At 42.6% G+C, this 25,035-nt stretch overlaps 1 protein-coding gene across 6 annotated transcripts; it reads left to right on the forward strand.

The window, feature by feature from the left end:
• tcf3b (transcription factor 3b) lies at positions 1-24,968 on the forward strand. 6 transcript variants are annotated; one of them, XM_085449838.1, is made up of 21 exons: positions 1-106; positions 3,540-3,636; positions 5,496-5,568; positions 10,256-10,329; positions 10,953-11,025; positions 11,549-11,589; positions 11,789-11,921; positions 12,406-12,452; positions 16,240-16,336; positions 16,420-16,520; positions 16,780-16,873; positions 17,000-17,058; positions 17,632-17,707; positions 18,159-18,220; positions 18,381-18,578; positions 19,296-19,407; positions 19,553-19,700; positions 19,968-20,024; positions 21,089-21,318; positions 21,413-21,564; positions 21,696-24,968. In XM_085449838.1, exons 2-20 carry the CDS (start codon positions 3,562-3,564, stop codon positions 21,556-21,558), a joined length of 1,896 nt encoding a protein of 631 aa, XP_085305964.1. In that variant the 5' UTR covers positions 1-106; positions 3,540-3,561; the 3' UTR covers positions 21,559-21,564; positions 21,696-24,968. The 6 variants fall into 6 exon arrangements, with proteins under 6 accessions (XP_085305964.1, XP_085305962.1, XP_085305965.1 ...); XM_085449836.1 differs by lacking the exon at positions 1-106 and adding an exon at positions 113-666; XM_085449839.1 differs by lacking the exon at positions 1-106 and adding an exon at positions 113-666 and having other exon boundaries at positions 19,299-19,407.
• Positions 24,969-25,035: the final 67 nt, after the last annotated feature.

The following is a 25,035-nucleotide window of genomic DNA, read 5'->3' on the forward strand; positions in this document are numbered from 1 at the left end:
CGCACTCGATTCCCTTGCTGTCAATCATGAACACACGCGCTCCCATTGGCTGAGCTCTTTCGCATTTATCGTGCCATCTCGTCGAGCTGCTGCTGTGTAATCGCAGGTAACTTTCTTACGATAGCCTTCCGCTGGGTACGCTAGTGCTCGTAGCGCTCCCGTATTTTGAGGCTTACAGATACCGGAGCCCAAACCAAGCGTCGCGGGTACAGGTTTCCCGTGTTTCGAGTACCGGAAAACGTTGAGTGTGTATTTTCCCCCTCTGAAAAACAGCCCATCTCCGAAAGGCGTTTGAAATCGGACACCGCTGGCGTTGAGGCCGTCACGTTTGTGCGGAGGGATACGTTGTTGCGTCTGACAATGTGGACGGAGGTGGTGAAGATGTCTACGAGAAGAATGAAATCATCTCAGTTGTAACAACAAAAAAGGAAGACGTGAGATTAGTTACTATAATAGATTTGTTTGCACACAGACTTGTTACAGAGAGGCAAACACGTGGGCGTTGTGTGGAAAAAACAGGCTTCCCGGGACAAAAGGAAGACATCTACTGTGCTCCAATGCGTTTCATGCACTGAGGTCGAAATACTCTTGAAGTTTTATGTTTTTCTCCTTGCGAGTCTCCGCTTTTCTTTTTACTCTTGGATACCAGACACACGGGGAGGAGAGGTAAAAAAAACACACTCTGTACACTTCGTGTTTCGGGGGAAGTTGCACGAATTCGACGGCTTTCATTGACGCGTATTTTGACGCCTGCAAATTGTCGAAAAGTTTTCGGGAATGTGTGGTTAAAGCGGGGGGATGTAAGTTTTTGTCTGGTTTGAGGTGGCGAGCCAAGTGTGTGATGGTCTCCGCATCGACCACAGAGAGAAGGAAATTACTCCTTTGTTCTGCAAAAAGAGCCCGTTAACGTTAAATGTTCGAGCTGCCCGACGAGCCTCGGTTTGTTTTTTTTTTTTGTTTTTTTCCACCGTGTGCCTTAGCCGCTTTAGCTCCGAGCCACCGAGGGAAAATATAAAATCTTTACGTTGTCCAGCATTTTGGCTGAACTTTGTGATGCGTACCGACGTGTGTTTTCCAAACAGGCCGGGAAAAACTTTCCATAAAATCCCTTTGGTAGCCCTTTAAACATTCCTTTATGGAAGTGTCTGGCCACCAGCTAGACTTATTTTATTGCACATTTGGCAGGAAATTCCTCATGCTCCCACCCCCACCGTCTCTTCCACTCTGCTCCCTCATAATGCACGATTGGACCCTAATAACATGCGAAAGAAAGAGCTTTAGTATCTGTTGCATGAAGTTTGGAGCCTCGCTCCTGTTCTGGGCGGTCAGGGCCGTGGTACTTGTTTTACACACTGATTAGACGTGTAGTTTGTTGGTCTTGTGGACGATGTCACCGCGGATCAGAATAAGCCGTGAGTGGGTTTAGCTGACAGTAAAAAAAAAAAAAAAAAAAGAAAGAAAGGAAAAAAAGAGAGGGGGGGGGGAGGTTGGTCCCTGGATATGGCCTAGCGGATCTGATCAAATAATGTGCAGCCTGCATCCTGTGGTGCACATGTTCTCTGGCATTGTTGTAAAACTATTCCTATTAACGTGTTTATGGCGTGAGGCCCCAACATCCGTTACTTTCATGCAGTGTTTGAATCAACAGTAGAACATGCTCATTGTGTTCTTGTAGTAATAGCATTGTTATAAACATGTTATAGCCTTCCCCCCTTTATTTTTGTTTTTTTGTTTTTTAACAGCAGGCTGGATTGGACACAACCTCAAATGCTTGTTTCTTGGCTAAGTAACAGGGACCTAATTTGGCCTATCATTGTGTTTGAAAGCCAAAAACTCGGGAAGCTATCTAAACCCAACTCGTTAGGGTTTATTATAAAGTTTAAATGGTGATTTGTTTTCGGTTTGGCTCAGTGTTTTGTGATAACTGGAAGTGCAGTGTCCTTTTGTGGAGAGTGACCTGCCTTCTCTGCCTTGTGTGGGTGACAAAGACCCCCAATGTGCTTTCTTCAAATATTGATCCAGCACTAGCTGAAGATGCCATTTTGTTAACATTAAGCCCCTCCATGTGCTCTGCTCCATTTAACTCTGTGCTAAAGTCATTTTTTTTAGCAGCGTGTGTGTGTGTGTGTGTGTGTGTGTGTGTGTGTGTGTGTGTGTGTGTGTGTGTGTGTGTGTGTGTGTGTGTGTGTGTGTGTGTGTGTGTGTGTGTGTGTGTGTGTGTGTGTGTGTGTGTGCATGGCAGATTTTCCTTTTGTAGGGCGTCTTATTCTAAAAGTTTGGGATGGCAATGACAGCCATATTTCTAGCCTATTTACACTTGGGGCAGTGTTTTGTGTATGCTCACTTCCTTTCCTCGTCCCAAGGTTAAATTAGTCTCACTTGTTCTGCCTTCTCTGTACTGGGACAGCAGTGTTTGGCTACCTTTGAAATAACTTTTCTCGTGTATGCAGACAAAGGATTTAGTTAGACTTTTTATTTCTTAAGAAAACTCCAAATTTGCCCCGTGTTTACATCACACACTTGCATTTCTCCAGGATGTGCATCTTTCTTGTTTTTGTTTTGTTTGTTTTGTTTGGGTTTTTTTGTTATTATTTATAACATCTGTTTATGCTAGTGCTGAATTGGAAAAGAGGCTGTAAAAGTACACCACCTGTTGGTGTCCGAGTGCTTCTGTTCTTCCAGTTGGTTCCCTTACCCCCAGTTTCCCTGTGAGGCGTAGAGAAACACCGCTCGGCATCAGAGAGCGGCCCTCAGGCTTGCGTTGGAATGCAAAACACTGGGTAAATCCAGTCTTCATGCTCACTGTGTCATTTGACAAGGTCCTTTCTGAGTTGACATATGGTAATTTGGTAATGACGTGTTTGCATACAGTCATTAGCTCTGCTTTTCACCCCTATTTCCTTGGGCTAACAATAGTCCCAATTATGTCTGTAATTGTAAATTCTTTTATGTAGCAATGATCGACATATGGCTGTGTTATTTGCCAGGGTTGCGTAAAATGAAAGACTTTTTTTTTTTTTTTTAAAGTCATTACTTAGAAGTGATTTGACTGAAGGCAGAGTATTCATCACTTCATGGCGGTGTCTCCTCCACTGCCTGGATGGGAAGGCAATGTCTGAGGGGAAATTTGCATTTTTAAGTAGACCTGCCTATGGTGTGTAGTGGTCAGTAGGTTTGTGTTGTCCTTTTTGCTGTAGCTAGCCCATGTTTCATTGAGTTATTTCCCAAATATGCAACATTTAAATAAGACCTGCATATAATTTTCATATTTGGGGAACTTTTTGAATTAAAAAAAAAAAAAAAGGTCATGAGAAAATTACTTTTAGCCAAATTGCTGACATACTGCACCCCTGCACTGGTGTCTAATGAGACAGAAAAAACCCGCCAATAAAAAAGCGTAAGCGAAGGGGGTGTGAGCTAGACAAAGTAGGATAGTTTAACTCATCCTTTGCCATCATCTCTGTTTAAGAGGAACATGTAACTTCTTTTTGTGTTTGCTAGCGCCATTAAAATCCTGTATCTGCAAATTTCTCTCGTAGGGTTTATTAGAAACTGAAGGGTATGAACGAACAGCAGCAAAGAATGGCTGCAGTGGAAACTGACAAGGAACTCAGCGACCTCCTGGATTTCAGCGCGGTAAGAGAGCGGGCTCTGGGTGGCAGTGGTAGGTGGGTGGCTATGGGAGGAGGAAAGTGCGATACAGGTCTGGGCATAGGCGGAGGTCAGAGGGATGTGGGATAAAGACCAAGGGGGGGGGAAAAAAAGCTTAACGTTACAAATAGAAATGTTAAAATCTCTGTATAACGGCCTCTCTGTCAGATCAAGATATTTCATTCTTGGCATCAGAGTAGTGCAGGTAAAAGTCATGCTGTACTCCAGGTGATGGGTGAGAATAAAGTCACACTTTAGGCTACCCAATTACTGAGGTGATGAGATATAGGTTACGAGGAAGTTGATCGTCCTGCCGTCAAACAGAATCCACTTTAAAATGTAAATATTGAGTCAGGAGCAGCTACAGGAAACGGTACAAATAATCTCACTGCTGTTTGTGTTGTGAGGAGGTTCTTAGGGGGAAATATTGTGATAGAAGACCGTGGCTGAGCAGACAGCTTCCACCTTTCTTATTGTCACATTTTTAGTCTTTAAGATGACATTTTCACAAAGATGCTGTGAGAGCTATGCTCCAGACATTATCTACAAAGTGGATAGAGGAATTCTGTTGAGCTTTATTTACCCGCGTTTCAGTTTATTGTGAAGCTTTTTTTCAGCTGACATAAACATCATGGAGCCCCGGTGGAGCTGTGTTAGATTTTTCTTTTCTCCTCAATAACCCAAATAGCTGGCGAGGCTAAGTTGCAAGCCCTGGATAATTATTATATGCAAAGAATAATCGGTAATTCCAAACTCCGACTCTCAGTGAGCTGTCGTTAGCAGACGTAATGTCCTATGAGATTTTTTTCTTTTTTCTTTTTTTCCCCCAAAGTTGAATTGATGTTGTTTTGCTACGGCAGAGAACAACAGAAATGTATTTTGTGTGCATATGTTATTAGTAAAGCACCATTATAATGCTGTTTGTTGCAGTTAGCTGCTTTGTTTGTGCTAGAGTTCAAAGAAACTTAGCCTATGTTCTGAGCAGGGCTTTGTTGCAGGTTTCATTGTTAGTCACTTGGGTTTGTTAGGAAAGCCCAGATTGATCAGCTGCCAATTTGTATCAGCAGATGTTTTGTTTAAATATGACATTGATAATTGGGTGAGAAACTGTTGAACGTTACACAAACGAATTTCCTCCTCTTTGTTTATTTGTTGTCTGCTCATAGGAAAGCAAGTGAGATTGGCCGTGTCATAAAGAAAACTAAATGTGTATTAGGCAGTTAAACGTAATGGAAGAAAAGATGGTCTTTTAATCAGAATCTTTGGCTATGTCATACATTTAAAAAGGAAAAAAAAATCACGTGCGGCAATGGAAGATTGTGTTATTCTGTCCTAGTTACAGGCATGTTTGGTTTGTACAGCAGACTTTGGCCGTGTCACTGAAAGATGGTCCTGTGGTAAAACCTAGAGTGGCTTGCTGACATTATTAACACACGTCAGTTACGTCATTATAGTTTCATTTCAAAGGGCAGTATTTTGTATTGTTTGGGGTCTAACTTAATTAGACTGTTTTATGCGTTGTTTGCCATAGAATAAAACTTCACTTATGTTTAAAATCAATATTTATAACTTGATAGATTTTTAGGTTTTTCTGTTGATGCTGAAAGTTATAGATGGTTAAATCGAGTTTTTTGTTTTGTTTTTTAAAATCCCCTTTATATCTCACTTTAGACTCATCCAAATCTGAAATGCCTGTAAGGTGGAGGGGGTGGGGAGGGGTACTCACAACTGAACGATGTGTTTGTGTGTGTGATGTGATGTTAGCCATTAGTGAAAATAGGATGTGTGAAGTGTGCCATCATTTTCCTTGTTACTTATGGTATCTCACTGCTTTTGTCTTGTAGATGTTCGCGCCTCCAGTAGCCAATGGGAAAAACAGAACGATGACACTCGCCAGCTCTCAGTTTGGTGGATCAGGTAAGCTTTTCGGCTTGATCTCACTGCATTTTTCTTAAACTGTATTAGTTTTGATTCGTGCACCGTTCTTAATCTTACCACTCGTTTTTTTTAATTGACATTACGGTGGCTGAATGTGGGATTTGACACGGCAACATTAAGCAAATTTGCTGTTAAATCGGTGCTCTTTAACGGTATTATAAATGTAAAACTGGAGTAACGGGAAAAAGAGTTTTTCTTTGTAATTTACAGATGACATAATGGAGCACACACATTAAAGGTCAACCCTCTGAGGTGACGAAAATTTCTAACCTAACCTTTGTGGTATTTATCGTGCAGACAGTTTCAGTTTTATTTACCGATGTTTTGAGATCTTTTCCACTTCCTTCGTATAGGTAAATTTTATTTGTGGTGCATGCTGCTCTACAGAATTTCATTTGAGACTGTAGCTATATTTTCAGAACTGACGTCCCCCCCCCCCCCCCCCCCCCCTCTCTAATCCACAGACTGAATAGTTTTCATTGGATCAGCCTTCTGCCAAAGAAAAATGTATAGCAAAGTGTTTGTGGTTATATCTGTTTACACGTATTACACTGAGTAATGTAATGGAAGCAGTCCCAGGAAAAAAAAAAAGATGCTCACTGAAACCCTGCAGCCTGTTCTATGTCTGTTTATCCATTTTCGTATTTGTTTCAGTTTTAAAGGTGAAACTATCCGCAATTAAACCACTCAAGCACCTGAAGGCTTTGAGTAAGCTTTTTTCTCTTCCTGAAGGTTATTAGTAAGTCATGTTACTTTCATTCCTCTGTCACCCTGCCAACCTGGTGTGTGAAATCGAGTCACACTCCCCAGTGTTCCCCAGAGTGAGAACTTGGCCACTGAGGAACAAAGGCAAAGAAGGGGGCTTATGGACTTGAAACGACTCCCCCACCCTGAAGTGTAAAACACTCCTCCCCCAACACAGCACAGGGCTCTTACCCCCACTGATCTGCAGGAAATGGCTTGAATCTGAGACAATGTCCCTCACCCCCAGCTTGCAGCCTCTTAAACTGGCCCAGCATGCAGAGAGTGGCCAGAGTGGGAGAGAGAGCTTGTTGAATAGAGGGATCAGCCTGTGGAAGGCAGGATTCTGTTTGTTTCTATTACAGCAGGCAATTACTAAGCAGTGAGGAGTTAATTCCTCACCCCTCCCCACGTCCCAAAGTGTGACCCTCGGTCATTGAAACCCATTTTAATGTGATACTTAAAGCTGCCACCTTTAACATTTTGGAGATCGGCAGGTACCCTCTAATGGCACTAGAAAGCCAAAAAGCTAATGTGCAAATTCCAGCCTAAGAGGTTCTCGTAGATCTGTGTCGTGTTATAACACGCACAGTGCACCGACTACAACGCGACTATACGAGGAAACATGTTATTAAAACTACAGCATTAAATGAATGTGCGTTATTTGTAGGTGGAATGGGTACATGTGGCGTTTAGTTGTCTCTTTTTGTTTTGTTTTTGAAGCTTAGCCACTGTAAGGGAAACAGTACTGCATGGCTGTGGGCCAGGAAACAGACTTATTTTCTAAATGATGTCCATTAAACCACAACGCCTATCTATGACGTCACCTCGGCGGCTTGTCTATTCAGGGATCCAGCAGCGCGGGAACGGCCGCAAGTAGCCCAGTGGCCCACCAGACCACCTCTATTCATCAGCACAAAAGTGCTCAGAGGGGTGCTAATTGCATTAGGCGTCCTCCCTTCCTCAGTGGCCTGTGTGGGTGGCTGGGTGTGGGTGTGTCGAGGAGAGTAGAGTGGATGTTAGAGGAAAGAGGAGAGGATTGGCAAGAAGTGTGGGATGTTTAAGAAGTAGGGGAGGCAGAGTGTGACTGTGTGGTGGGAGCTGGCCAAGCCCACAAGCCTTCAGGCAGGCGTCCCCTCTGTCACCTCTGCAGCTGCTGGCAACGTCTCCAACCCCCTTCACACACACACACAAACACAAATACAGGGGACGTGACAAGCTCGCTTTCCTCAGATCACAACAAACAATTGTCACATGTAGCCTCTCTAGGCGGCTAACTGGCTAGCTTTGCATTTACCTTTTGCACCTCAACTTGTCCGCCTGCACACAGCTGCAGGACTGTCGCGTACTGTAGTTTTCTGTACTTTACTTTGTCGCAGCAGGAAAATCGAAGCCCTCAGAAAGGGGAAATCTCAAAGGCGAGTGGCTTCCTCCTTCAGCTAAATTAAATGTTTTCAGAGCTCGCAGCTCTTAGAAAGTTTGTGGCTCAGTGAATAAATATTTTTCTGGGCTCTGCTTGTGAGTCAGTATTTGCCTTGCTATGTTGAGTACATTTGCACTGGTCATGCCAAAATCTAGATGGACGTGATAGAAATCCAGAGAACCTGTCGTTTTCATGCTAAACCTTCGACTTATTAATGATAATCCAGACTAATTGTGTGTTTAGTGGTAGTATTATTTGCTTACTGAAAGAAATTGAAGTAAGTAAGTGCAAGTTTAAATAATTTTGATGGCTTATTTTTTCAAAAGTAAAGTAGTAATGGTCACATTGCCTTTCTAGACTGAAAATGGTTGAAGTTTGATTAGAGATTAGATGCATTAATTGGCATGAGCTTCATTTCTTAAGTACTCTGTTGCTGTCCTTGTGTAACGTTGGAAGGCCTTGTCAGTGTAAACGCTGAGAGGAGACGCCAATGTAAGGGTTTAGTCAGAACTGTTTTCATCGTCATTTTCTTTCAATTAGAAATTTTATTTGTTTTTAAAAAGGTGAATAATTAAATAATATATTACTGATGTACTTCAGTGGGACTTTTTGTCATTATTAGTGATTACAAATACCACTATAGAAACACTGAAAAGTATTCTTCTGGCAAAATGATAAAATGCAGCACAAACAAACGGCGTGCTGTCAAAGAACGTAAGGAAATGTGTGAGCACTGCTACCCAGTAGCATTATCATGACTACGTGATGTCATGATGATCAATTACAGCAACAGCTGATAACAGTTGATAGCTACTATGTTCACTGTTTGTTTTTGTGCTGGATGTAAAAATATTTATGGCAGCATGTGGAGCAGCACAATAGCACCTATAATGTAATACACGGTTTATTCTAATTCTAATTTAGTACCACTGAAATTTTGTTTGACATGAAACGTGACAGGAGATTAACAACAATAGGAAGATCTCTCTTCTGGCGTTGCTGGGCTCTCCTAGGCGTCAGTGTCACCTCGGCAGCTCTCCACCTTTGTTTAATTGCCTCCGAGTTAATTACTCCACTAAGTGTGAAACAACGTTGTCAGACTTCTCCTGCACAGCCGTGCTTTCGCTTCATCCTCTGCACCCCCGTTGTCCAAATGGAGGCTTCACAGGCGGATGAGTGGGGTATTGAAAATAGCTGCGAAGATGAAGTTACTCTCTCAACTCTGTGCAGAGTGCAGGTTATTGTCGACAGCGGCGATGCGTAAATGTGTGTCACCAGTTACTTTTCTGTATTTGTGAAAATACTCATGGTCTAACAGCAGTTTTGGATGACGCTAGAGTGTCTTGAAGTGGAAAAGAGAAGTTGTTTGAATGAAAATTTGCAAGGCTAAAAGCAGACATTGTTGAGTCCTCTCATCTAGACTAGATTTTTGTCTCACTAATTTGGTACTACTTCTGCTGGCATGGAGCTTTGGCTTAAGTGTCTCCATTCAAAGTCTGTCATCTTTATTTAGCGGTGAGCTCATTGCTGACGTCCTGTGCCATCGGACATGGTTGACGGTGGAGCTGCGCTTTAGTAGTGCCATGGCCTTTCGGCACAGCCGATCTTTTCGGATGCCCTCTCCTAGCGGCTCGCCTGATTCTCCATGCCACTGGCATCAGCTCCATAGATCACGGCTGTCGCAGCGTGTGTAGGTGCTTGCACCGCTCTGTTAGTCTCATCACTCATTCTCGCTCGTCAGCCGGGCTGCTGATCTCACCCAGACCCCTCTCACTCTTGTCTCTCCCCCCCCCCTCGTCCCCTTGCTTTCTCCTTCCACTCACTCGCTCTCTTTTGCTTTCTCACACACATTTTTTTAATTAGGCAAAAAAAAAAAATCAAAGACGAAATATGAATATTCATAAGGAAACCGCATTAATATGCACAATTATGCAAATCAGCATGCAATTAAGCCTTGTGTCTCCAGAGAGCCTGGATAGCATTAGTGCATAAGACAGGGAGAAGGGGATGATGGGGGTATTTTGGAGTTTTCTGCTCCACCAGTCTTTTGGCTGTGTTTTCTTTGTGCTCCGCATCGGCTTTTTCTTTACCTAAAAAATAGCATTTCAATTTTTGGCACCACACATTGTTTGTCAAATTGACTGGGTGGAATTTAAATGTGGTTTAGATGACATGTTACTCTCTCAACAATTGGATTACATTAGAATGCTAATGGTAAACGTCCTGTTATTTAGTGAGCATAAAAAACAGCATGTATCCTACGTGTATCTTTGGAAAACGTTTAACATAACAGAGAATTTGCTTTGATCAGTGTGAATTCTTTGGCTTCCTTATGAAATGCCGATTGTGGCCACTTATAGTCATAGTCAAAACCGTTCATGTCTGTAATAATGCACATTAAAGTGGTTTAAGGTTCTTCCCTTGGACTGCTCACTTCTTCTAGTATCTAGTTTGTTTGGACTAATGCCGTTCCTCCCTACCTTTCATTGTGTGTCTCTGCAGCAATAGACGAGCGTAGCGGCTCTGGGTCTTGGGGCTCCGCGGAACAGAACAGCCCCTCGTTCAGCCAAGGACGGGTAAGCTCCAAATGCATACACTCGGCCTCTTCAGTCGCTCATGACTTTAAGTTTGCAAAGCTTTAACACCAGATGCCACGACACTGTCACTCACTCACATTCAGTTAACCGCTGCGCCATAGATGAAAACACAAACGTCCTATCCCCCAACCACAACTACAGCTTAGTACTTTTCTCATCTGTGTGCCATATGCAATTTGAAGCTGTAGTTTTACGTTCTACCTAATAACTTTGGCCCAGGATCCTGCATTGGCAAGCTCTCTGGTAGCCCAAACCTCTGTCGAAGCCCACCGGTAATTGCAAGCTTCACATCTACCATAACTGTCTTGGCACAACTCTGTGTAAATACAAGGAACAGGGGGGTGAAATGGATGCAGCAAGCTTTGATTACCACAAGTTGATAATTAAGAAAGTTGGTTTGATTCCCTCGAGCTGATGCAGATTTGTTTGGCATGGATCCTGTTAGACAGAAAAGCAGAGGGAGGGTAAGCGCTAAGCCACGCAGGGGTGCTAAAAAGATGTAGCTGGCCATGTAAGCGTGTTAGTCTATATGCCTGAGGTTAGTGTCTGCCATCCTTGGCCTTTTATGGTTAGTCGTCTTATGTGTGCCATTGTTCCCACAGGGTTATGGAGAAGGATCCCACTACAGTGAGCACGAAGCCTTGTCCTCTCCATTCATCAGTTCAGGGATTGCTGGTATGTTCTGCTTCCTTTAAGTAAACTTTGATACATGTGACTTTTATCTGTTTAAGTTTTAGCACTTGAGTCGTATCAGTTTACAAAATATAAAAACGTCATCCTTGGTACCAGATGAATGTTGCCTTGTCAAACGCCAGCTTTAAGAAACTGATGGAGACCGATTGGACGGTCGTGCATATATTTATGACCATAGAGCTGTCTTCTGGATGGCAGAATGTGTATGTATATGCATATGTTTATATCTGTGTGTGAGTGCGTGTGTGTGTGTGCTCATTCGTTGAGTGTTGGGGATGTTGGGGTATTGAAGCAGAAACCTTCCCTAGGGTTTTGTCTGGCGGGCGGCTTTATGCAGCTGAGCGTACTGAGGGGAAAAAAAGGGAGGGCATCTCTGGACTTTTTGTACTTTAGAAAAACCTACTTTTCATTTGTATTAGCACAGTCCATTGCGTCTTAATCTGCGTATACAGCTCAGGGTTTCACTTGAATTAATGTTTAAATGTCCATCATGTTCACCTCACAGGTAAAAATGAGAGACCACCGTATTCTTCGTTTGGAAACCAGGTATGTTTAACTGCGAGGATACATGTGTGACCTAATTTCATGTAGTTTGCCTGTGTGTAAGACGCCCCGTATTTTCAGTTCTCTTTTCATGTCGGGCACTTTGAATTGACAACGGTCTTGGTTTCTTAGAAAAGAAACCATGCTTTCCCACGCTTCTGTGTGTCTTATTAGTAAATCTTATCTCTCTGTCCTCCCCTAGCCTGGTTTTCTTCCTAGCGACATTGCGATGCCCAGCCCAGATGCCATGTCACCCTCTGGTCTGAAGTCTGGCTCTCAGTTTTATCCTTCATATCCTAACAACCCCAGGAGAAGGCCGCCTGAAGGAGCCATAGGTACGTCATGGGGCATGCAGTGTGGCTACTAAGTACTTATTTTTTGTATGTGTGTCGTTCAGGATTAATTCATTTGCTGATTATTTATTGACCATTTAACTGCGTTATGTTCGGTAGCTCCAAAAATGGTGAAAACTGTCCGTTACAATGACCCGTAGCCCAAAGTGACGTTTAAAATGTGTCGTCAGATCATTGGGACCAAAACGGTTTTCTCTTTGTCGTTCTGTTGAACATAAATCTAAATACAAAGCTACAGTGTATGCACACGAATGCACTTTGGCATTTCATTCAAACTGATGCGCGTACAGAGCGGCAAGCACTTGCTGCATCTTGTTTTTTTTTTTTTTGTTTTTTTAATTATTTTTATTTTCTGGTCTAGCTTTAAAAATACAAACATGCTAACATGACATGTACCCTCACTTAGTCCGTATTTGTGTTCCTGCCTCTTAAACATTTTCTGTATGTCTCTGCTGCCTGTATGTAGAAACCCAGCCAAAGAAGATTCGGAAACCCCCTGGCCTGCCGTCCTCGGTAAGAGCTTATTTCTGCTCGTCTACACCGCTCGCAGCCAGTCCCTTCTCTCGCCGTCTCTCTCTCTCTCTCTCTCTGCACACACACACTGCTGTCCTCGCTCTGCTTGAACAGTTCTGTGACAGACAGGGGTAAAGACCCTCTGCTCAGTCAGACTCTTAGCGAGCTGACAGTTAGGCAACTCAGGCCCCAGTAAACATCATCACTGTGGTTGTCTGTATAGTCAAGTGGTTTCAAGTGGTTTTCTGGGTTGATTGTCATGTAGTCAAGTAATTTTGCAGGCTTTTAGGTGCTTTGTTGATGTCTACATACCTTTTTCTGTAGCCTAGATTGAATGATACACTTTGATAGAACACGTGGTTCGCGGTTTGCTGACGCACAAATTGCACAAGGTTTGGGTCTCAAGTCTTGTTTTCTGATGTAGTTCAAGGTTTCATTGGTTTTATCGAGCTCAAAGTCAAACAAATATCCGTAAAATATTGTGAATTTGTCTTTTTTTTTTTTTTTTTTTTGCACCTTTATAGTGTGCAAACAGGTAGATGTATAGCTAATTATGTAATTATAATAATTCTGTCCAAAGTTTGAATTCTTTACATGACAGTGTCTATGTTTTAGTTCCTCAATGCTGGGCTACTTGTAACGTTTGAGCCTGGGAAAACAAAACAAAAAGGATGAAGTTGTGTTTACATTTCTTGTTTGAACATATTTAAAACTGAGAAATTGTTGCTCGAAGGTAAAGAAGTGTCTCGCAGGGCCCAGACTGTACTGTCACATTATAAGAGTTGGCAGCTGCTGATGCAGCTGATGTGAGGATGATGGCAGCCAACCATAGCTGGAGATACTAGTCATTGTTACATGTTTGAATATACAGTCAGTGAATGCTGACAAAGAATTTTCTCAGCATGTGCTGCTGTTACTCAGACTAGGAATCTTTTTCATTATGTGTCTTGTGCAGTGATTGCAGGTTATTTAAACTTAGAAACCTGGTCGTGTGTGGCTTGCCTGTGTTGCTGTTGACTCTGTCTTGATGTCTAAGCTGCTGGTGGATCATCAATATAAAATGTTGCCACTGCACAAGCGTCTTCTGACTTCGAAGATGAACATATCCTATGCTATGAACACAAGCAGAAGAAAAGATTAAAATCAATTTCTCAAACATTTTTAGCCATCTTTGCCCTATTTTGTTTGTTTTTAAAATAATCTTATTGTATGTTGCGTAGATTTTTATTCAGGCGTTCACTCAGACCAAGGCTGATAGCGTTACACGCATAAAGAAGGCACATTCAAAGGCTTGCATGTCTGACAGGGTCCATACAAGACGTCTTGAAGTGTAGTCTGACAGGAAATTCAGGGAGACTTGAACAGAGCTGCGTTTTGACTCTTAAGTTGACTTACAGTCTGTGCATTGATTAGATTGGTGTTTATCAGATTGACTCTGAGTGTAACTATGGGAACAGATCAAAGTTGAACTCGGCGAACTCTGTGCTTAGCCAGATTTTTTTTGATTTCTTGTTTGTTTATGAAATTTGCTTCTGCTGCCATCTCCCACCTGTGGGTGTTGTCGCGTTGAAGTGGCTGCCGAAACCTCTACGTGCAGACAGGCTTCGCCAAAGTGACTACATCACAGAGATGGAGTGTCAACGCTCTGTCTGGTCGAGGCCCTCTCTCTCTCTCTTCCCACTCTCTCACTGTCTGAACCTCAGTCAGTCCCCGCAGCGTGAACGATGGCTGCGTGGTTTTAGTGCGAATGATGAGACTTCTGTGTGTGAACCCCCCTCCCCCACCTCACCCAGCCCTCTGCCTACGCCTCACCACATGATGGCCTGGGTGGGCCTCCCCCTGTGAGTGACCCAGTTGTGAGGCGCAGTGCTTGTGAGGCCTCTTAGCCCCGTGTCTGAGCCCAGATTAATGATAGCTGGTGATGATCCTGTGGTCTTTCCTTCTTCCCACACTCCTCTCTTGCCGCTGTTTTATTTATTTGTTTGTTTTTAAACCACCTCATCAGCATATTCTACTTTTCTTTATCCACTTGAGTTTCAGAAATCGTTTTGCTTTGTAAACGCCATATCTCAATTGCCCTCGAGCTAGCTGACTTCAGTTTCCCAGCGTTACCTGCGCACAAGATCCTCTAACCGTGCAAATCGTACGCCTCTTTTCATGTGCAACAAACAAAAAACATGGAGGAGCCTCTCTTCTGCCCCCTAGTTGTCCAGTATACTAACCACAAACCCCTGTGGTTGAATAAAGCGCTCTGAGGTTAGTTTGATGTTAATCTTCATCTACTCCCCACCCCTTGCCACAAGCCGCTTTTTTTTTATATATATATCTCTGTGTGTGTGTTTTTTGTTTTTGCTTTTTTTTTTCTCTCTCTCCTCCTGGTGTAGAGACCTTTACACGGTCATAACCTGAATTACATTAAACCCCTATTAGTTGAGGATTTTACCCTAGCAATCCCTTTCTTCCTGAGAATACAATTATCCAGCAGCACTAGTCATTGTGTAGTCCTGTGTTCCCATCTAGAGCGGCAGGATTCACTCGACATTGTTCCCCGTGAAAGAACAACTCAAAGCCTATTGTTAAATGAAGCCATCTCCATCATGTTTTCCCCTGAATTAACCGTGATCATTTTAAATCCCCTGTTTCCTTCACACTCCCCTGGCCATATCAAGCTTTGTTTAAGTCATTTAGATTACCTTCTCCTGTCCCCCTCAACACCCCTTATCTCTCTACCCATTTCATAAATCATCAGGGCCTTCATTTTTTCCCCCCTCAGTCCTCCCCCTTGCCCCTTAACCACCCCCTACCCACTGCAATCTCTCCCTCTTTCTCTCTCCCTCTCTCTCTGTCTTGCTGACTGGATCCCAGCCCCCATCTCTCTCCCTCTCTTCTCTCCCTCTCCTCAGCCCAGCTGCCTGTGGAGTTGGATGTGGTCCAGGAACAGGCAGATGGCTCTGTAATTAGAAGTGCATCTCTCCATTCCCTTTCCACTTCTCCCTGTTAAATCAAATTACAGAAAAAATCCCTTCTCTGGATTAGCATTCTTTGCAGCATAGCCTCCATTCTCTTTCTCTCTCCCTCTGTCTGCATGTAGTACAGAGGAGGAGAGGAAAAGGAGGACTCAGTGGTGGCTGATAGTCTGGAAACTGAAGGCGTCTCATGTCCGTCTTCTGTTGCTGTGTTCGGAGGCCTAGCATCAGTGGTCGTTTGCAATATTTAGGAACAATGTGCAGTTGAATTCTTTAAGGTGCAAGTATTTAAAATGTCTACAATATTAACCAGAGCTGTTCTTTGTCATTTTCAATCCTCTGACGCTCTAGTGCGAGTTTGAGGACATAGCTTTTGGATTGTGCATGGATGGGTGTGTTGGCTCACTGAATGCATGGTATGTGTGCGAGCTGATACCGAGTGTGTTATAGGGAGGGGCTGCAGGCCAGGCAGTGCGATGTCACTGGGGTCCTAGGAGCTAGAGAGGAAGTGCTCACTGTGCACTGGGATCTAAGCCGTCGCTGTGCCCAGCATGCCATGGCCACTGTGTTCTCCTCCACGGGCGAGGAGCCGGCCTTCCTCCTCCACCGTTGGCAGACTCCCTCTTGCCATCTTGTGGTCACTTGGCGCTAGTGTAATTAAATGGTTATCCATAGCAAAGACGAGATGGATCAATGCCACAGTACTTCATCTTTCGTGATGGCTCAGGATTCATAGTAAACCGCTAACACACATGAACGCTGGTGTGTATTGTAGTGTTGTATAACCGTAGTCCAACTGTTTGTCACGTCTCTTTGTTTAGGTGTATGCTTCCACATCTGGTGACGAGTATACCAGAGAAAATGGGGGATATCCTGGTGCTAAGCCTGGAGTCTACCCTACCTCTTTTTACTTGCAAGGTAACCTTTCATAAAATATTACTATTGCCCTGTAATCTTCTTTGAACTGTTTTCATATTAATTCCAAACATTTTTTTTCTTAGATGACCCCTGGTCATCTTCTGGCTACTCTGCCATGCTGGGTAATTCCCCTCACATTGGACAACCAGGCTCCTTTTCTGCAATCAATCCACAGGACAGGATGGTGAGTAGAAATGGCCTCAATCCCATGCTGATGGTTGATGTTGTGGTAACATCCACATAACAACATGTAACAACAGTATAAGTCATCGTGGTTTATTTTAAACGTGCTGTTAATTGTTTGGGTACGGCATGTTGAACATCCATTCTCAAGGCGCCAAGTACACGATGCAGATTGGGTTATTTTTTTTCTGTGAACGGCTTTTGTGCTTTATGACGCTACCTGTATCCCAGAAACATCACCCCTGCCTCTGTCCCCACAGAACTATCCTCTGCACAGCAGCGAGGTCAACGGCTTCCACTCGGCCCCGACCACCTACAACCACACGCCCACCATCAACGGAGAAGGCATAATGGGTAAAGAACCTTTGAAAAGAGCGCGTCGCAAACTTCTCCGTCACTGGTTTGACGGCTACGTGGTCAGACTGAGTTGTTTTTTCAGATTAACAAGTCATCTGACTCGCATTTATTTTATCTCTGCAGCCAACCGAGGCACCACAGCTGGCAGTTCAGGAGATGAAATTGGAAAGGCTCTTGCCTCAGTGAGTTCTTTTCTCTCTGTTTGTTGCTTTAAATTAGTGCTGGGCAATAAAACACTTTAAATAATTTTCCCGAGAGTTTTATATCCTCTAACGAAGTGAAAATCAGCAGTGATGGTAAATTCTGTTGGAGACATGAGTGGAAATTCAGCTCGGGGAGTGTCTGAAAATGGCAAAAATGTTAGTTAGCTGGTGTAGGATTATTTTGGATATAAAGAGTTTTATCCTAAACAGATTGATTGTTTTAAAAAAAAAAAATATCCTGAAGGGGGAGTGAAAAACCAAAACAGCTGTTTTTTGGCTTCAAGTGGCATAGTTAAATTTTTATAAACCCTTCTTGAATCAGTTGTTTTGCTGTTCTGCTTACAATAACCTGGGTCCTTAAGCATTTCCAAGGTCATGACAATAAGAAATATCTAACCATTAGATATTTAATGTTATTTATTTTTGTTTACTTTTATTTTTTAGAAGAAGGTTTAGACATTAAAAGATGTATGGACATGTTTACCTATGAGTATTTTTACCTTTTGAACCCAGGAGATTGAATTTGAAGTTTTTATCTGCTCATACTTTCAGATTTACCCATCGGACCACAACAGTAATAATTTCTCCTCAGCTCCATCTACTCCTGGATCTCCTCAGGCCATCGCAGGTACATTCTCTCATACGGTGTTAGTACTTCAAAAAACTCACAATAAAAGATAATCTAATTAAAATGACAGATGTTTAAGTTTATCCTTTTTTGAAATATGTGGAAAATTTGTATCAGTTCCGCATTGTGCTGATGAACCTCAAGGCTGTGTAGATTTAGCAAATCAAAAGGTTGGTAAACTGAGTTAAGGTGGTTTTATCTCTGCCGTGCAACCACAGATTTGGTTAATGAATCAGCGTGAACTGGACAGTACCTTAATGAGTACAGTTCATTTCACTTGTTCAGTCTGACCCGATTGCATTTTTGTCATCGAAGAATGAGTGTGTTGAACTTGAGTGAATGTTTTCTTGTGCGTTTTTAATGTTATTCAGCAGAAAAACGTGTCTGCAGTGCCACCTGGTGAAAAGTTGAGAAATGCTACTTAACCGACACCCAATATTTCTCCCTGCAGGACCTCAGTCTCAGTGGCAAAGACCAACCACACCCAACTATGAAGGGCCACCACATGCACTGGTATGCCAAAATATTTCTCTGCTTCATCAATCGTAATTAAAAACCTAACGTTGCCGGTATGGGTGTGTTCTTCTAGCCTTTGTATGCCGTTACTTGTTTTAATAGTTGATGTCCCACCTTCATCTTGACAGCTTAGCACATCTTTCATGTATTTATACAGCAGAGTAAAATGGAGGATCGCTTGGAAGAGGCCATCCACGTGCTCCGTAGCCACGCTGTGGGCCAGGGCCCCGGCTTAGAGGGCGCCCACTCTGACATGCACAGCCTGCTGTCTTCAGTACACAACGGGGGCCTCGGAGGCCTCTCTCCGGCTTTCCCCAATGCAAGTCTTGCCCTCAGCAACAGACATCCCGCAATGGTGAGTCACCTGCTCTGTTCAACATGTTTTCTTTTGTTTTTAAGAGAGGTGTGGGCTCGTGATGCTGCTTTTAAACACAAAGCAGACAAAAGTCCTCGTCTAAGCATTGGCGCGGTCTACGTTTTCATTCATAGAGATTCAAATTGGGTACGCTCCTGAAGAGGCTTGTCAGTGTCGAGGTTTAAACGAACATGCTCCGGTTTTTAAAACATGTTAGAAAACTGAGACGTGGGAAATGATTTACAATTAGGGGAAAGTTTGTTGTGTGTTTAATTTTATGATGCACAACAAATTGTCCTTTTGAACAGATAAATATTTTCTATTTTCCAAGAAAGGATTTGGATTAAATGGGGGGGAAAAATCAGTCAGAAAAATTAGTCTGGGTTTTATCTCCACCAGAAACAAAAAACCATCACAGTGGTGATGCTTTGTGCCATCTGCTGGCCAAACGGTGTACAGCAAGAGTTCATTTTATATACTTTGTCTCCGAGTTATGTCAAACCAGTTCCAAAAAATATTAGCAAATAAGTTTGTTTTTTATTATTAATGTCAAAAAGTATTCAGTTATTTTCAATATATGTCATGTCAGTTTTGGGTTTTTTTTTTTTTGTTTTTTTTTCCTGGATTTCGGTTGGGGGGGGGGCTTTGTAGTCTGTGTATCAGCTTTGCTCGATCTGTCCTCGTGAGTCTATCGTGACCGTTCTCCACCTTTACCAGCAGGGTGGGAAACATGAGGAGCCCACAGGTCTTCCTCCCAGCAGCACTCTCCTGCACGGTCATCACGCATCTGGACCCACACCAGCAGTAAGCCAGCCAGAAGGCTTTACCAGTAAGTTTGATTAATGATTATTAATTATAAAAATGTCTATTTTACATGTACACAGATTTCTTTTGGACTTCATCAGCTTCCCCGGTGCTGTATGCACTCCTGAAACTGAAAATATTAAAGCTTCGCGCACTGTGTTTGTCCGTAGGTCTCCCGGGTGGTTTGGCTCGTTCCTCACACTCCTCCAGCAGCTCAGATATCAAAAGAGAAGACAAGGAGGACGATGAAAATTCATCTGTTGCAGACAAGTCAGAGGAGGAAAAGAAAGACACCAAAGCGGCACGCAGTCGAACAAGGTAAGGTCCTTGCACGTTTAGTCTTTTCACCTCAAACTTTAAAAACTTTGAGCCTGATTTTTACAGAATTAAACTATTACTTTGTCAAACAAAGGTGAGGATCGTTTTGTCACTAAAAGAATATAAAGGGAGTCAGCTGTCACTTTTATACAAGTTTAATTCATCTCAGGCATTTCTTCTTTCCTGTGTTTCCCAGTGATTGCCTAGGCTCTGTTAGGTTTTTAACGATGTCAAACTCCCCCCTCGCCCTTCATGTCACATTTTCAGAAAGGAGGCGTTGACCCTCCAGATGCTCTCTGGCCTTTCAGACCAGAAAGATGATGAGTAAGTTTCTCCAATAGAGAATCAATTTCTAATGCTTTGTGGGCTCTTGCCAGGCACCACTGAGCAAACAAATGCCGCTGGGGCTGATGTCTAAACGATCTCTGCTCGACAGAGTCGTCACAGTATTTCTCATTCTGAACTTTGCTACTCATTAGTCACCATTTCTGCACAGTTACCACCTGGAAGTTTTGAAATTTGAACCCAAAATGCTTTTTAGACTACAAACAAATGCAAGGATGAAACAATAGACATTTATCCCAAGTCCAGCATCACAGTAATGAACAACGCTGCACAAAATCCTAAGAAGTTCGGGGTTGTAAAGGTGAAGGCTAAAGCTGCTTACCATGCTTAGCTTCTTACAAGACATAGATTTTAAATCTGCTAACACTTCACACACAGCAGATAATGTTTTTCTAATTGAACTTGTGTGGGATAAGCATTTTAATTAAATGATCATATGAACTGCTTCTTCAGCAGTGTTGGGAATTGTTTCTTTTAAAATGAACTTTTGTATTATGAGGTTAGAGCCCTTTACTAAGGTGCATTTGCAGGATCAAAAAGAAAAAAGGCCTTGTGATTCTTTGCGCCTGTTGGTTATGTTGTCCAGAGGCCGTTAGTCTGTACACAGTTTGCATTTTGCATTTGTTTGTTTTTTTGCCCCTTTTTTTCCCTCCACAAATTCAAAGTGATGCAAATAATTCCACAATGTAAATAGTGTTCTTCCTCATTCACATATAAACTGCTGGCTTATAATGCAACTCAAGTGTTGCATTACAAGACACATGTTGCCCCCAGCACTTTTCTTCAGTAATGTTTTCCCAGCACAAGTCTGCTTAACCCTCTGGAGGCAGGCGTTGCCGATTTGCAACAGTTAAAAACTAACAACCCGATTACCCCACATACATATTTTATGAGTTTTTTTTACTCAGAAGTACCACTGCAGGACTTGGATGTGCATTAGCAACAGAAAGTTTAATTTGAGCCTGAGAGGGTTAAAACTGTGAACTGGTAGAATGAGCACTTTTGTTTTGTAGTTTCATCCTTTCATTTTTGCTTGAAACCAGTCAGGAAGACGATGAGGACCTTCCCCCCGAGGTGAAGATGGAGCGCGAGAGGGAACGACGAGTGGCTAACAATGCCCGTGAGCGCCTTAGGGTACGGGACATCAACGAGGCATTTAAGGAGCTTGGGAGGATGTGCCAGCTGCACCTCAGCCACGACAAACCTCAGACCAAACTTCTCATCCTTCACCAAGCTGTTAATGTCATCCTCAATTTAGAACAACAAGTCAGAGGTCAGTTTGCATGTACTCTTATGGATGAAAATCCCAGCTTTGTGGACCTCTGTCGAGGACTAAGAAGGCTCATTTCTGTGTTCATCTTTCTCAGAGCGTAACCTAAACCCAAAGGCAGCGTGTTTAAAACGCCGCGAGGAAGAGAAGGTGTCTGGGGTGGTGGGTGAAGCACCCATGCAGCTCTCAGGAGGCCATCCTAGCATGGGTGGAGATGGCCACAATCCAGTTGGCCACATGTAACACCAGGTAGGCCCAAAAGACTCGTGTTAGAATTTAACCTACTTGCAAGTATACAATACCCGCAGTCATATTCTATCATTTGTGTGTTTTGCAGGAATGTCGTTGCATTATGTCATTGTGCTCCTTCCTTTTTCCAGATCTGGTGGTGTTTTTCTGGCTGTCAGAGGATGTGGCCTTAACAGATTTCTTCCACCCGTTATTCTCAAGAGTGTATGTGTGTGTGTGTGTGTGTGTGTGTGTGTGTGTGTGTGTGTGAGAGCGTGTGTATGTGGACATGTCTGTGTATTGTCCGTTCAAATTTCAAGATGCACACTCGTACACACATGCATACTGCCAAAACTGACACAGCCTGTTTGTCGCACTCCCAACCATGACTACAAGCTCAAATGTGAAGAACTGCCTTTTTTTTTTTCTTTTCTTTTTTTTTTTTTTTAAATTACATGTAAACTTTTTTTCTTTTCTTTTTTTCCTGGTTTCCACATGATGATGATGAGGATGATGATGATGGAACACAGGAGTACTATTTTTATTTTTTTGTCCTGCCACACATTGGGGCTTCACACACTGCCGAGAGGTGCTCTGGTGGGAGTGGGGGGGAGAAGAGAGAGAGAGACCTAAACAAATGATTTGAATCAAGGATTTGTGCCTAATTGTTACATGTTTTCTATTTGACATTTAAGCAAATTGCTTTACATGTGAGGAACATTTATTGTGAGGGATTGCTTATGTGTATGAGCAATTATTTTTAATGTATGTCATTCCCAGCGTGATGGTACAGTCTTACATATGTTATGTAACCAAGCCCATAGTTGAAGTTGAACTGTCAAAATTATTTTCTTCGTGCGTGCGTGCGTGCGTGTGTGTGCGCGTGTGTGTGTGTGTGTGTGTGTGTGTGTGTGTGGAGGTTGGGGAAAAGGTCACAAGGCAAAGGTCACAGTTTTGACAGTTGAAACGCAGCTTGAAGCATGAAAGACGGAACTCTGACTTAGAGACAGTCTCTGGCCGGAGCCCGGTCACATCACACGAGGCATCTGGAGACTTGGAATTGAAGACTTCTCCCTTGAAGACGATAATCTATCCAAGTGGGAGAATCTGTCAACAAAACAAAACTGTTCTTCCTGTTTGTTGACCACAAATTCAAGTGTTACTCCAGTAGTTGCTTGTTATCGATCCAGGTTTTTGTACCGCTTTATGTACTAAAGCATCCACAGACGAAAGCACAGTCATGTAGTTTTAGGCTGGACTTTGAGTGTTGACCTGTTTCACGTTTCAGTCCCTGTGAAAGTCTGTATGAAAGCCATTTGAATTACTCGCTGAGTGAACAGCGCCCTTTAGTGCTGTATCTTTGAAGTGGTTTTGATGGTGCCAACAGACTTAACGGCTCGAATATTTCCCCTTAATTGAAGTTCAGCAAAAGGAGAAAAACAAAAATTACAAAAAAAAAAATTTAAAAAGAAAATCTGGGTTTCTACAACGGAGGGATCTCATCAGTCCACGGGCGTTAAAGCAGACGAGCTTCTGTGTAACCGAAGCTTTGTTTCCTAAATGAGCATTCCCACTGAACTGCAGCCCTTCACCTTTCTCCTGAGTAAGTGTGTTTTCACGTTTCTTACCGAGAGAAGTGTGATGTGTAAATTCACTTCATACATTATTCTGTTTCATTTTTCAAAATTAAATATATATAAAAATATATATTTTTTGTTAGTCTATACATTGTAGATTTTTTACATAAATGGCAATATTAGTTTGAAGTTTAGAGTGTATTGTAGATGAGCTGTATAAGGGGATATTTGACATTTAATTCAAAATTGAACTGGGATGGCGGTGGAAAAGGGTTGACGGGATGACAAATGGAAAATGTTAAAAGCGTTTGGTGTGTCCTTTTATTCCAGTTTTAGTTGTGAAGCGTCTCATCAGCTACCCAAGAGAATTCTTTCTGTCCATTTGGGAGCGCGTGGGCAGAATCGGTGCCACGGACCTGCTGAGGCATTCTGACCCCAGCAGGGGGCGCTGGAGAAAAATGGGGGAGGGGATTTTTGTCTCTAACAGTAATTATGCAACTGGTTTTTGAATGTAGCTACCATACAAATGTGGATCGCCTTCATTTTCAAAGTTGTGTTCCTGGGTTTTGTCAGTACCATGTAATAGTTTTCACTTCACTCTTCTTTGTTTCTGATGTCTGTCCTCAATCGAGCAGCGCTTGGCGTGCAGCTCGCTGTTCAACTTCCTGCTCGTTTATTTTGGAGGCAGATGCCCGTGTTTGGGTGTAAGGTTAAGGGCAATATGGAGAACAAAAACAGTGTTATTGTGATGTTATTCCCATGTCATGTCATGTTGTGAATGGCTTCTTTTTACCAACATGTAATCACAAATGGGAGGTGGAGCATTTTGTGTGTTTAATTTCTACAAAAAGAGATGAAGAAAAAGACCTATACAAATCAATAGTGTGGCCTTTTCATTCTCAAGACTTAAGATGTCATGATGGGAGAGTGATGCCTTATCAGTGCCTGAACTTGTATTTTATTTTATTTTTTTCATTTAAGACAGTTTTTATTTTGTGAACCATATCATTTCATTTATCATGGAGATTAAAGAGGTACTTGTTCATTCCCCCACCCTCCCTTCTCCTAATGCTTTTTTCAGTTTTCAGGAAGAAGTTTAAATGGTATAAAGAGATTTTTCTTTCAGTGTATCTAGTTAAAATAAATAAATGTTACATAGATCTTGTTTAGTTTTTATTCCTCTTTTTTTTCCCCTGAAATATTCAACTGGATTGTCCAATCTGCTGTGTTAGTGAAGGTCACGGGTCCAGGTCCTGAGTTTTCTGTCTGTCCTGTATTGCTAAAGCGTGGCAGGGTTCAAGAGGTGCTGCTTCTGACTCTGCTTGTCTGCCTTTGATGCACAGAAACCTGTTTCGGTATGTGCTGCATGGTGTCGGCGTGGACAGTTTATTTTCAGGTGTAAAGACTTTCTGCATTGTGGCGTCCAAGCCCTTTGCTGCAGTGACTTTCAGTATGTGTCGTCACTAGTGACAATTTTAAACCCCAACCTTTCACTCTTCCAGCTCTTTGATGGTGTTGATGGAGACTCTTGGGACATCCTTGATCACTTAAGTCAAAAAGTTGTGTTTTGAAGTTTTGTCTATTGTCACATGATCAATCTGTGTACTGGATACTGCGATGGCAATTCCAAGAGAAGAATCGGATTAGATGTAAATTAGTATTCCCTGGGCTGGACTTCTGTGGCGGGGGGAGCTTTTTCTTTCTTGTTTGAAGTCTTGATATAGACACAGTTTGAAATCTGACAAACAAACAGCCACCCCAGTCACTGCAGGAGCTTGTAAATGTTTCAGCTGATGGGCTTGGACTTGTTTTGTTCACACGAGAGCATAATTAAAAACTTTCTTTCGACAGTTTTGTCACATCTTTGTTGAAATAAAAGGGGGTTGGACCATTGAGTGTTAACGACATTCACAGG

The sequence above is a fragment of the Copadichromis virginalis genome, linkage group LG23 (genome assembly GCF_057382275.1).
Source record: "Copadichromis virginalis isolate Kocher_CV1m ecotype Utaka linkage group LG23, C_Virginalis_male_GT1.1, whole genome shotgun sequence".
NCBI classification, from domain to species: Eukaryota; Metazoa; Chordata; class Actinopteri; order Cichliformes; family Cichlidae; genus Copadichromis; species Copadichromis virginalis.

Coding starts and splice junctions, on each gene's coding strand:
- tcf3b (XM_085449838.1), top strand. CDS start 3,562: ATGAACGAACAGCAGCAAAGAATGGCTGCAGTGGAAACTGACAAGGAA. Junction 16,874..16,999: donor CAACGGAGAAGGCATAATGG/GTAAAGAACCTT, acceptor TTATCTCTGCAG/CCAACCGAGGCACCACAGCT. Junction 19,701..19,967: donor GCGGCACGCAGTCGAACAAG/GTAAGGTCCTTG, acceptor TCACATTTTCAG/AAAGGAGGCGTTGACCCTCC.